Source organism: Pseudophryne corroboree, chromosome 6, assembly GCF_028390025.1.
Source record: "Pseudophryne corroboree isolate aPseCor3 chromosome 6, aPseCor3.hap2, whole genome shotgun sequence".
Classification (NCBI taxonomy): Eukaryota; Metazoa; Chordata; class Amphibia; order Anura; family Myobatrachidae; genus Pseudophryne; species Pseudophryne corroboree.
Genome location: NC_086449.1, coordinates 435,518,428 through 435,531,339, shown reverse-complemented (window position 1 = coordinate 435,531,339; position 12,912 = coordinate 435,518,428). Strand labels below are relative to the sequence as shown.

The 12,912-nt window shown below is 45.3% G+C and overlaps 1 protein-coding gene across 1 annotated transcript in view; it reads left to right on the top strand.

Annotated features, from left to right (window-relative positions):
* LAMB4 (laminin subunit beta 4) overlaps positions 1-12,912 on the top strand; it is a 260,547-nt gene that overhangs the window by 8,785 nt on the left and 238,850 nt on the right. Inside the window, exon 3 of the mRNA XM_063929992.1 lies at positions 4,903-5,038. Within this exon, the coding sequence (XP_063786062.1) occupies positions 4,903-5,038 (136 nt within the window). The remainder of the gene's footprint in view (positions 1-4,902; positions 5,039-12,912) is intronic.

The following is a 12,912-nucleotide window of genomic DNA, read 5'->3' as shown; positions in this document are numbered from 1 at the left end:
GTTAAGAATGACAATCTAATCCTTAACAGCTCTCACAGAGGTACATTCAAAGGATACTATTGTTTCTAATAGGATATCAAAGAAAAGATTTTTGCAACAAATATGGATACATTCTAAACACCTGAGAGAGTGAAGAATGAAAAGGCAGCAGTGACTGAATTTTAAGCTTCATTTCACATTTTGTTTATTATTTTGCACTTGTTCTCACATGCACAATATTTTCGCAGATGTTTTAAGATAACAAATAAAAGTTATATTTTAACATTAGTGGTTAAATATCATTGTTGATATTTGACTTTAAGAACATTGTCACAAAGTCCGAGTGTGCCCATAATAGGGAATACTTTCTTCTTCTGGTTTCTACATATAGTACAGTACAGTAGGCCATTGCTGTATCTTGCAGCTCTGTGTCAAGTATACTATCTCTGTGCTGCATTATTGTGAGCAGTATAGTAGGACAGTGCAGCATTTTGGTGACCAATAGTATACATATAGTACAGTACAGTAGGCCATTGCTATTGATATATTACTGGCATATAATGCCACACATTAAAAAATGGAGAACAAAATGTGGAGGGTAAAATAGGGAAAGATCAAGATCCACTTCCACCTCGTGCTGAAGCTGCTGCCACTAGTCATGGCCGAGATGATGAAATGCCATCAATGTCATCTGCCAAGGCCGATGCCCAATGTCATAGTAGAGAGTATGTAAAATCCAAAAAAACTGAAGTTCAGTAAAATGACCCAATAATCTAAATTAAAAGCGTCTGAGGAGAAGCGTAAACTTGCCAATATGCCATTTACGACACGGAGTGGCAAGGAACGGCTGAGGCCCTGACCTATGTTCATGGCTAGTGGTTCAGCTTCACATGAGGATGGAAGCACTTATCCTCCCACTAGAAAACTGAAAAGAGTTAAGATGGCAAAAGCACAGTAAAGAACTGTGCATTCTTCTAAATCACAAATCCCCAAGGAGAGTCCAATTGTGTTGGTTGCGATGCCTGACCTTTCCAACACTGGACGGGAAGAGGTGGCGCCTTCCACCATTTGCACGCCCCCTGCAAGTGCTGGAAGGAGCACCCACAGTCCAGTTCCTGATAGTCAAATTGAAAATGTCACTGTTGAAGTACACCAGGATGAGGATATTGCTGTTGCTGGCACTGAGGAGGAAATTGACAAGGAGGATTCTGATGGTGAGGTGGTTTGTTTAAGTCAGGCACCCGGGGAGACACCTGTTGTCCATGGGATGAATATGGCCATTGACAAGCCTGGTCAAATTACAAAAAAAATCACCTCTTCGTTGTGGAATTATTTTAACAGAAATGTGGACAACAGGTGTCAAGCCGTGTGTTGCCTTTGTCAAGCTGTAATAAGTAGGGGTAAGGACGTTAACCACCTAGGAACATCCTCCCTTATACGTCACCTGGAGCGCATTCATCAGAAGTCATTGACAAGTTCAAAAACTTTGGGTGACAGCGGAAGCAGTCCACTGACAACTAAATCCCTTCTTCCTCTTGTACCCAAGCTCCTGCAAACCACACCACCAACTCCCTCGGTGTCAATTTCCTCCTTAGACAGGAAAGCCAATAGTCCTGCAGGCCATGTCACTGGCAAGTCTGACGAGTCCTCTCCTAACTGGGATTCCTCCGATGGGTCCTTGAGTATAACGCCTACTGCTGCTGGCGCTGCTGTTGTTGCTGCTGGGAGTCGATTGTCATCCCAGAGGGAAAGTCGGAAGACCACTTGTACTACTTCCAGTAAGCAATTGACTGTCCAACAATCCTTTGCGAGGGAGATGAAATATCACAGCAGTCATCCTGCTGCAAAGCGGATAACTCAGGCCTTGGCAGCTGTGTTGGTGTTAAACTTGTTTACGGTATCCACCGTTAATTCACAGGGAATTAGAGAAATTCTTGAGGTAGTGTGTCCCCGGTACCAAATACCATCTAGGTTCCACTTCTCTAGGCAGGCGATACCGAGAATGTACACAGATGTCAGAAAAAGAGTCACCAGTGTCCTAAAAAATGCAGTAGTACCCAATGTCCACTTAACCACGGACATGTGGACAAGTGGAGCAGGGCAGACTCAGGACTATATGACTGTGACAGCCCACTGGGTAGATGTATTGCCTCCCGCAGCAAGAAGCGGCACCAGTAGCAGCATCTCGCAAATGCCAACTCGTTCCTAGGCAGGCTACGCTTTGTATCACTGCTTTCCATAAGACGCACACAGCTGACAACCTCTTACGGAAACTGAGGAACATCATCGCAGAATGGCTTACCCCAATTGGACTCTCCTGGGGATTTATGACATCGGACAACGCCACCAATATTGTGCATGCATTACATGTGGGCAAATTCCAGCACGTCCCATGTTTTGCACATACATTGAATTTGGTGGTGCAGAATTATTTAAAAAACGACAGGGGCGTGCAAGAGATGCTAACAGTGGCCCGAAGAATTGTGGGCCACTTTCGGCATTCAGCCACTGCATGCCGAAGACTGGAGCACCAGCAAACACTCCTGAACCTGCCCCGCCATCATCTGAAGCAAGAGGTGGTAACGAGGTGGAATTCAACCGTCTATATGCTTCAGAGGATGGAGGAGCAGCAAAAGGCCATTCAAGCCTATACATCTGCCTACGATATAGGCAAAGGAAGGGAAATGCACCTGACTCAAGCACAGTGGAGATTGATTTCAACATTGTGCAAGATTCTGCAACCCTTTGAACTTGCAACACGTGAAGTCAGTTCAGACACTGCCAGCCTGAGTCAGGTCATTCCCCTCATCAGGCTTTTGCAGAAGCAGCTGGAGAGATTGAAGGAGAAGCTAAAACGGAGCGATTCTGCTAGGCATGTGGGACTTGTGGATGGAGCCCTTAATTCGCTTAACCAGGATTCACGGGTGGTCAATCTGAAGAAATCAGAGCACTACATTTTGGCCACCGTGCTCGATCCTAGGTTTAAAGCCTACATTGTATCTCTCTTTCCGGCAGACACAAGTCTGCACATGTTCAAAGACCTGCTGGTGAGACACTTGTCAAGTCAAGCGGAACGTGACCCGTCAACAGCTCCTCTTTCACGTTCTCCTGCAACTGGGGCTGCGAGGAAAAGGCTAAGAATTCCGAGCCCACCCGCTGGCGGTGATGCAGGGCAGTCTGGAGCGATTGCTGACATCTGGTCCGGACTGTAGGACCTGCCAAAGATTACTGACATGTCGTCTACTGTCACTGCATATGATTCTGTCACCATTGAAAGAATGGTGGAGGATTATATGAGTAACAGCATCCAAGTAGGCACGTCAGGCAGTCCGTACGTATACTGGAAGGAAAAAGAGGCAATTTGGAGGCCCTTGCACAAACTGGCTTTATTTTACCTTAGTTGCCCCCCCTCCAGTGTGTACTCCGAAAGAGTGTTTAGTGCAGCCGCTCACCTTGTCAGCGATCTGCGTACGAGGTTACTTCCAGAAAATGTGGAGAAGATGATGTTCATCAAAATGAATTATAATCAATTCCTCCGTGGAGACATTCACCAGCAATTGCCTCCAGAAAGTACACAGGGACCTGAGATGGTGGATTCCAGTGGGGACGAATTAATACTCTGTGAGGAGGAGGATGTACACAGTGAAAGGGGTGATGAATTGGACGATGAGGAGGAGGTGGACATCTTGCCTCTGTAGAGCCAGTCTGTGCAAGGAGAGATTGATTGCTTCTTTTTTGGTGGGGGCCCAAACCAACCAGTCATTTCAGCCACAGTCGTGTGGCAGACCCTGTGGCTGAAATGATGGGTTTGTTAAAGTGTGAATGTCCTGTTTATACAACATAAGGGTGGGTGGGAGGGCCCAAGGACAATTCCATCTTGCACCTCTTTTTTTTATTTATCTCTGCATCATGTGATTTTTGGGGCTAATTTTTTTAGTGCCATCCTGTCTGACACTGCAGTGCCACTCCTAGATGGGCCAGGTGTTTGTGCCGCCCACTTGGGTAGCTTAGCTTAGTCATCTAGCGACCTTGGTGCAAATTTTAGGCCTAAAAATAATATTGTGAGGTGTGAGGTGTTCAGAATAGACTGGAAATGAGTGGAAATTATGGTTATTGAGGTTAATAATACTATGGGATCAAAATTACCCTCAAATTCTATGATTTAAGCTGTTTTTGAGGTTTTTTTTAAAAAAAAAACACCCGAATCCAAAACACACCCGAATCCGACAAAAAAAATTCAGGGAGATTTTGCCAAAACACGTCCGAATCCAAAGCACGGCCGCGGAACCGAATCCAAAACCAAAACACAAAACCCGAAAAATGTCCGGTGCACATCTCTAGTAACAATGGACTTAATTGACTTGTGCTGCCTCATGATGGTCGTTAATTTAAAAAAATTGTTCTAATTATGGCACTGTGACCAGGGCTGCCATCAGAAATTGTGAGGCTCAGGACTGACAAAATAGGCAGTTGGCAATTGTAGTCCAGGGCATTTTACAAGTCAGACTCTACTACACATCCTTCATACAGTACCATGTCTTACCCTCCAACAGTACCTTTTTTATGGTCTGTACCTGCCAAAAAGAGCTTTGTACTGATTTTTGACTCTCCAAATTAACATTGAAAGCATAGGGAAGGGGGCGTGGTCAACCCTTTACCCGTGGCCACGCCTCTTTTCCTAATTTGCACCAATTTTCATATGTAAAATGTTGGAGGGTATACCATATGTTCCATGGGGTTGGCCATGTTCTAGCAACAACAGTAAATGTATATAGTCTGACACCACTACTAGGCTGATCAGGAGTTCTAGCAATGCACTGTGAAATTTATCTTAGCACCCTCTCTCCTCCGTACTCATGCCTTGTCTCCTCTGAAAGCAGAAGCAAAAATAAAATCATATATGTATGTCTCTTTTTATTCTAGGATGATGAAAAATGTTTTACCTGTGATTCCAGGTATCCATATAATCCATACTCTCATCCCAATAGCCATGAGATTGAAAATGTTATTACAGCGTTTGATCCAGAGTGGAAAAAGAAATGGTGGCAATCAGAAAATGGTAAGAAATTATTAGGATTAATATGTAACTGGAAAGATGTGAAATGAGCTCAACTGCATTTTGGGTAATGCTTGATAACAAGTATAGTAATAATGCAGTCTCCTGAACAGTTATCATGCAGTTTACTCTTCTCCACATCTCTGTAGTCTTCCTCCATCTTCTCCTGTCACCTACTTCTTGTGTTGCTGTTCTGCTGTCACCTTTTCTATTTGACCAAATTGTGAGTTCTGCATTATCTTCTTCTTCTCCTGTCTCCAAACAACCAGCATCTTGTCCTATGTAGATTGTCCCCATCACTTGCTGCTCTGCTTATCACATAATCTCTGGTACAGGGACAGGGCAGAAAAGGATAGTAGATCTAAGATGGTGTTTGGTACTGATAGAGCATTGAATTGTATGATTCATAAAGTCAACAGATTTTCAGTGTTTTATTAATTACATTTCAACAGATTCACCAAAAATTTGACAAATATTTTAAAGATCAGATTATAAAATCAAGCAACACTATCCCAGTTTCAAAACCAGTGGTGACCAACATTAGTTTATCGCTGGAACACATAATTATCTTCTATGGGGGGCTGCCCAGAAATCAAAACGGAATTAGCTTGCTACCAACCCAGAATATGAAAAATGATGGAACTCCTCCCATGTTCTCTGGTAAATTGTCGTCAGGGTAATAAAAAAAAAAGAGGCCTCTCATGGGCTAACCTTTGTGTTCTGTTTTGGCCTGGGTTCGAGGCCTCTAAGAAGAAGGAGCATGTTGTTTTTGTGCCTCACCCTCTACTGATTAATTTTGATTGTCACTGTTATAGTGGTAAGTAGACCAGGCCATCTAGTGCTGAGGCTGGTTGAGTATATTGTAGAGTGGGATTTGAGCATAAAATGTTTAATCTCCGTTTGTAATCTAGTGGGATGCTACTGAGGACAAAAGCATTTATTGTTCATGCCAGTAATTAATTTATTCAGAGACTTGTTAAAGTTATGCAAAACCAGCTCTTTGATATGATTTTTATACAGTTTTAGCAGTGTGCGCTGTTCACAATATGCAGTATTATGTTCACAAATGTTATGATTACACAAGAGCTGCATAAACTTAATCCTATATGGGATTTTCGTTTTTTGTGATTGTTTATTAATAGTTACCAATTATTAGGCAAATTGCTATTTACAGATGGGTCCACGTTTATCTCGACCTTTAATAGGATTAACTGAGACTGGCCAGTCAGACTTAATCCCATGCTGTAATGACTTAATCCCCTGCTGTATTGTTCTCTGTATTGTATTGCAGCTGAGAACAATAGATGAAGGGTTTATGCTAATAAATCATGTTGTGCCTAGGTGCAGAAAACTAGTCAAGTTAACCGTGGACCCATCTGTAGTTAATTTTTTGATTGGTTGTCTTTGAGCCTATTAGATTTTAGCAGGAGTGTTAGGATTCAATAAAGCTTGGGTTTGAATTTTAGTTGTTATCTTCATCAATTGGAAAGTCCCTCTCTACCACCCAAAACATTGCTCATTCTGTTTGTTGTCCTTACTAATTCCTCTTTTATGCAGAAAAAGACACTGCTAGGTAGGAATCAGTATAAATCAGTGGTCACGTGTAGTGAAAGAGGTCATTGTGGGGCACTTGCTCTTTTGAAGTAAGGCAGGTATGTCCCAGCTATGGGGGAGACCTAGGAACTTTTCTTTCAGGAAGCTTTCAAACTGTGACATACTGTAGTAAAGGTTGGCGAGTCCTTCATAGTGCAGGATGCACCCAAGAAAGGTTTCCCTCCAACTTATTAGAATTTCATTATCTAGAGCTGAGTGTTTTGTAGCCTTTTCTTTATAATTTTAGGAAATTAAAATTGGTCATTCAGTTAATAAAAGCTGTGACCTTTAATCCAATGCAGTCAGTGTCTTTATTTTATCATGATAAAATTTAGTAAAGAGGTTGTTATTATCATGGTAAATTGAAATAAAGTATGGATGCCTTCTGATTACAGTAAAAGTGATTTTTGATTGTTATATATCCCCTTTAGTATCACTAATAAAAACATTGTATGCATCACCGTATAAATGTGATACCACGGTGGCCTGTGGGCAGGGGCAGTCTGGGCAGGGTGCCATCTGCCCCCCGGGCCAGTGCAATTTAAGTGTTCCAGAGCCATTTTTGCTCTGCATTCCATGTGAAAACCTAGGCCACTTGCTTGAGTCTGCCCCACAGGCTGAAAGTTGCCAGCCAGCTCCTGCTTGTGGGGTAGAGTGGGTGCAAAGAGTGCAGAGTAGAGGTACTATGATGTAGGATGGCCTATTCTGAAAATACTTTTCTGCTGTACCCCGCCCTGGCAGAGAGGTTAGGTGTTCCTCCTCCAGGTTAACAGAGACAGGTAGGGACACAGATATGATGCAAAAGAGTAACCTGCCTTACGATATAAGGCCTAATTCAATCATGATATAAATGATCAAAGTTATATCCTACACTGTATCAATGAAATGATGATGGAATGCTACACAAAAAATAGTAAGTGTAATAATTATGCAGTCTCTGTAGTAGAAAACATTTAGGTATTCATATGGTATTCATTGTGGCAGTGGGTGTATGGTAAACATTGGGCAGCATAAGAGTAACGCTTGCAATACTACATATTAACATGAACAGATGCTGTGCTGCCTGTAACACATGTGCAATGTGGATTCAAAGCTGCTTCTGAAATGTAAAAGTGAGTTTATGGAGTTTGGACACGTGTGATATGCAGGGCTCGGCCCAAGCTTTATTTTTTTGGTAAGCGAATATAGATTTTGGCGCCCCTTGATAAGATATTTTGCAGACCTATACAGCAGTGAGGTGTCCCTGACGGTTGCTTTACTGGATCCCTGCGGACAGAATACAGACACCGACATCCTGACAGTGGGAATCCCAACAGTTATTCATAAGGAAGATAAGCCTAATCCTTCCCCTTCCCTAAACCTCCCTTCCCACAGCGTAATCCTAAACCTCCCTTCTCGCAGCCTAACCCTAATATCCCCTCCTGCAGCCTAACCCTAACTATCTGTACCCGCAGTCTAATCCTAACCCTCCCCTCCCGCAGCCTAATCCTAACCCTCTGTTCCTGCAGTCTAACCCTAACTTCCTGCTGCCTAATCCTAACCTCCTCTCCCGCAGCCTAACCCTCTGTACCCGCAGTCTAACCCTAACCCTCCCTTCCCACAGCCTAACCCTCTGTACCCGCAGTCTAACCCTAACCTCCCTACCCGCAGCCTAAATCCAACTTCCCTTCCCACAGCCCAATCCTAACCTCACCTCCCACATCCCAACCATCTGTACCTGCTGCCTAATTCTAACCCTCCCTTCCCGCAGCCTAAACCTAACATCCCCTCCCGCAGCCTGACCCTAACCCTCCCCCCGGATACTTACATGTAAGGTGTCAGCTGTCGGGATTCCCGTGTCGGTATTCTGTTGTGCTAACTACATCCCGTCCCGGACTGAGGAAGAGGCATGTGATTCCCCTAAACCTCCCTTCCCACAGCGTAATCCTAACCCTCCCCTCCCGCAGCCTAATCCTAACCCTCTGTTCCTGCAGTCTAACCCTAACTTCCTGCTGCCTAATCCTAACCTCCTCTCCCGCAGCCTAACCCTCTGTACCCGCAGTCTAACCCTAACCCTCCCTTCCCACAGCCTAACCCTCTGTACCCGCAGTCTAACCCTAACCTCCCTACCCGCAGCCTAAATCCAACTTCCCTTCCCACAGCCCAATCCTAACCTCACCTCCCACATCCCAACCATCTGTACCTGCTGCCTAATTCTAACCCTCCCTTCCCGCAGCCTAAACCTAACATCCCCTCCCGCAGCCTGACCCTAACCTTCCCCCAGGATACTTACATGTAAGGTGTCAGCTGTCGGGATTCCCGTGTCGGTATTCTGTTGTGCTAACTACATCCCGTCCCGGACTGAGGAAGAGGCATGTGATTGTATACAAGTTGGAGAATGTGTAACATTACCACCTCACAGTCAACTATATACCAGCCTCTCTTTCCCAGAACATCACATTGTTTCTCCAGTAAGTGTCTCCAACATGACACTGGAGTTTTTTCCATAAACATAGTCCAATATATATATATTTCATGGCACTCCAAAGTGAACTAAAACAACTGCCTGAGCAAACTCCACAATGAAAGCTACAAAAAAAAAAAAACAACAACAACCCATAAAAAGAGGACTTGGAGTATATGACAAACTTCTGTATCCACTTTCTGCACTAACCATTTGTATTTTCACCCCATCTATTTTTCCCAGCCACTGTCAGTCTGTCACCCTCCGCCCCCCCCCCCCCCCCCCCACGAGTTCCCCCGCTGCCTGTTAAATGCAGCTTCCATTTGCTCTACTCACCTGATCCAGCAGCTGTGCTTTCAGTAACTGTGGTGTGTTGGCTAGGTGGTCTCCCGCAGCTGTTCTCCCTCCTGTCACTGAACGGAGCAGGTACAGGTGCCTTGCCCCTCCCCCTCTGCACCTCCTGAGTCAGGGTAGATGCTAGAACCAAGTGGGCTAAAGGACCTCTGACATCAGGGGGAGGAGCAATGCCGGCAGGATAGTACCTTCACTATCCACGCCACCAACTGTTCCCGATAGTAAACCTGTGTCGAGTGAAGCGAGCCCGCAAGGGTACATTTCAGGTACTTTGTTCGGGCCTTGCTCCTCCCCCTAGTGATGTCAAAGGTCCTTTCCCCAACATTGGTTTTAGCCATAACCCCTGTGTCAGCCTATGTCTCAGACACAGACAGCTTCCTGGTACCCGGCAAGCAGCTTCTCTCCCAGTCCCAACCCCTGATGCTATTGGCACCCGGACTTTCCACTCAGCCCACACACCCACACTAGCCCTCCTCCTAGAGGAGAGCTCACTGATTGCTATCAGTGCTGCACCCGCTCTGTTGGCTCTGTGGTGTCTAGATACTGTTTGCCTGGTTCGCCTTGTGGAATATCCGTCTCTGGCACTGCTGGCTCACTGAGCCCGGGCCAGTGGGATCTATCCCTGACACTAGTGATTAGAGTGCGGGGGTCGCAGCATAAATGACAAGGTGACGGCGCACACACTAACCTGCAGAGCGAGGCGACAGGTGGGATCAGGGCAACTCATTTGTAGGGTCCCTGAACAATAAAATTACAAACATCATGCTACACTGTACCCCCAGTATGAACATTTATGCCACAATGTCCCCAACATGCTATACTGTGCACCCAGTATAAGCATTATGCCCCACTGTGCCTCCAGTATGAAAAACAGCCTACTCCAGTACACCAGTACTGTCCCAGTATGGCACATATTGCCCACCCACACTATACCACACAGAACCCCCATATTAATACTATGACCCAGTGCCACAAAGTGCCTCCCAGTATGCCACACGGAGTCCACTTTATTATGTTCTCATGTCAGCTCATTGTAAATAAAGTCCCTTTTTAATAACATTATGTCCCAATGAACCCCCCCCCCCCCCACCACCACCAAAGAGTCCATGGGTGCTTACCTTTGGTTGAGGCCTCCAGCTGATTTAGAGCATCCAGAAATGTCTCTTGCTGCAGAATGCATAGTCCTTACATGCTACAGAATGTCTCCCAATTCCCTTAAGCATGTAATAACAAGTTAAAGGGACTCAGGACTGCTGCTCCAGCTCCTCATCTGTGTGCATAGTGTACACACAGCCACAGAGCAAGGACTGAGCACAGCCGTCGCTACATATCACTTCAGCAGTCACATTCTGTATCTCCATTTTGGGTCCTCGCACATAGATGTTCTGTATACTGCCTGCACCCTGCCACCTTCACACAAAGCTGCCCATGACACTGCCTAATACGGCTTTTTTACAGACTGCACAGAAATGCCTGTTACTGTGTCCACACGGACTGACCTGTGTGGGGGCCCTTGTGTGAAAATCTGGCCCTAGGTGGGATGGGGGGAGCGGAGCCTCTAGCTGATGTGTGACAGGTGACTCCCTCGGTGACACAGTGCAGGCGCCTCCACAGTACCGCACACAGAGGCTCTGGCTCCCCCTGCTGGTGCACAGAGCTAATGCAGGCACTGTGAAGGAGCCAGGCACCCGCTGGTTAAGTGATCCGCTGCGCCCTCCACAATGCAGCGCTCTACGTGGCTGCGTAGTCAGCGTAATGGTCGGGCCGGCCCTGAGATATACTATAGCAAGTGGAACTTTCTCATCAAGCAGTGTGCTGCGGGGACAGCTTCCCCTCTGATTTCAGCCTCCGCACGATAATTGGGGTGCCTCCAAACTTATTCAGCTCATCACTTTCCTGCAACTTTTCTGTCCAGATGTGGGAATTCTGAGATTAGTGACATCTGTTCCCCCCTCGGGATCTTTCAGCCTGAAACCTCTGTTTATTGTCTGCTGCTTTTCTCTGGAAATCACTGGCCATCTGCTGCTGCTTTTCTCCAGAAAAAACACAACAAAACCAATGTGTCTGGGGCTAGATTAGGGAGTGTTAACCTCTAGATATAGAGAGGACAAACTAAACTTGGCTGCCTTCACAATGTGGACCTGAAATTCACCCAACATGAAAATGTGAACCAAAAATATATAAGTGAAGGCGCACAAGGTATTAACCGACTGCTGTTTTGATACAAATTAATAATTTATTTCAAAATAATAATTAAAATCTTAAAATGCAAACAGTAAGACAAAATTATTAGCATGAGACCATAAAAGGCATTCATTTTGTCAATTACTCCACATAAAACTAAATGTAAACTCCACACAGAATGCTTTGGTTGGTATAATGCTCCTTCAGACAAAAAAGGCTTAATTGCATACACCTATGTATATTAGAACAATTAGAATGGAATTCTCCTTCAGCTGAAATGATTCATGCACATATGTAGGCAAGATTTGCTCCAAGCAGACTGACTGTTAGTTGTGTAGATAATGAATCACAAGAAAGAAGCTTAATTGCATGCACTTGTATGGATTAAAGCAATTATACAATAGTTCTCCTTCAGCTGAAATTGGTCTGGTTTCATGCACACGTATAAGCAATTTATATATTGGCTCCAAACAAACTGACTGTTAGTTGTGCAGAGAATAAATCACAGGTGATGATTTTCAAACAAGAGACTTAAAAAAAGGTGCTGTTCGTGTAGTGGGTGTTGTTAATACTTCACCCATCCATTAGTATCAGGAGCACTCCTGGTATGTGCAAAACCTGTGTGTCCTCCTGGTGATTCCTCCTGCCTGGTCCACAGTAGCTGGGATCCTGGTATCAGATGCAGGGGATGAGGGACTCGTAGCTGTGTCCACGGGTTCATCCGCAGCAGCTGTGGGAGAGTGAAAATGCCTGCGTGTGTCACGTACCGCGACTTCCGGGTTCATGCTTCTGGCTTCCGGACTTTGCATTCCACTTGCAGTTCACTTGGAAATTAGTCAACTGACGCGTTTCTCCGCCCACAAAGACGGCGGTTTCATCAGAGGATGATAAGCTCATTACCATGGTCTCTTTTTTATCCCCTCAAAGGGCTCCCAATTGGATAATCCATATTAACTCTTAAGGGGGGTACTCACGGGAGAGATGTGTGCTGAGCGATCTTAACACAGACCGCTCAGCACACATCTCTCACCCCGCTCAGCACAGCGCGATGTGCTGAGCGAGGGGGAAAGCCGACGGGGGGCCGCTCACTTCACACAACGGTGAAGTGAGCGACCCGCTAGATTGAGCCTGCATGCAGCTCAATCTAGCATCGGCGATGTGCGGGGCCGCGCATCGCTATCGCTGGAGGGCATACACACGGCAGATCCGTGCTTAAAATCTAAGCAATCTAGCAAGATTGCTTAGATTTTAAGCACGGATCTCTCCGTGTGTACCCCCCTTTAGTCTCCCTTAATTGGCATAC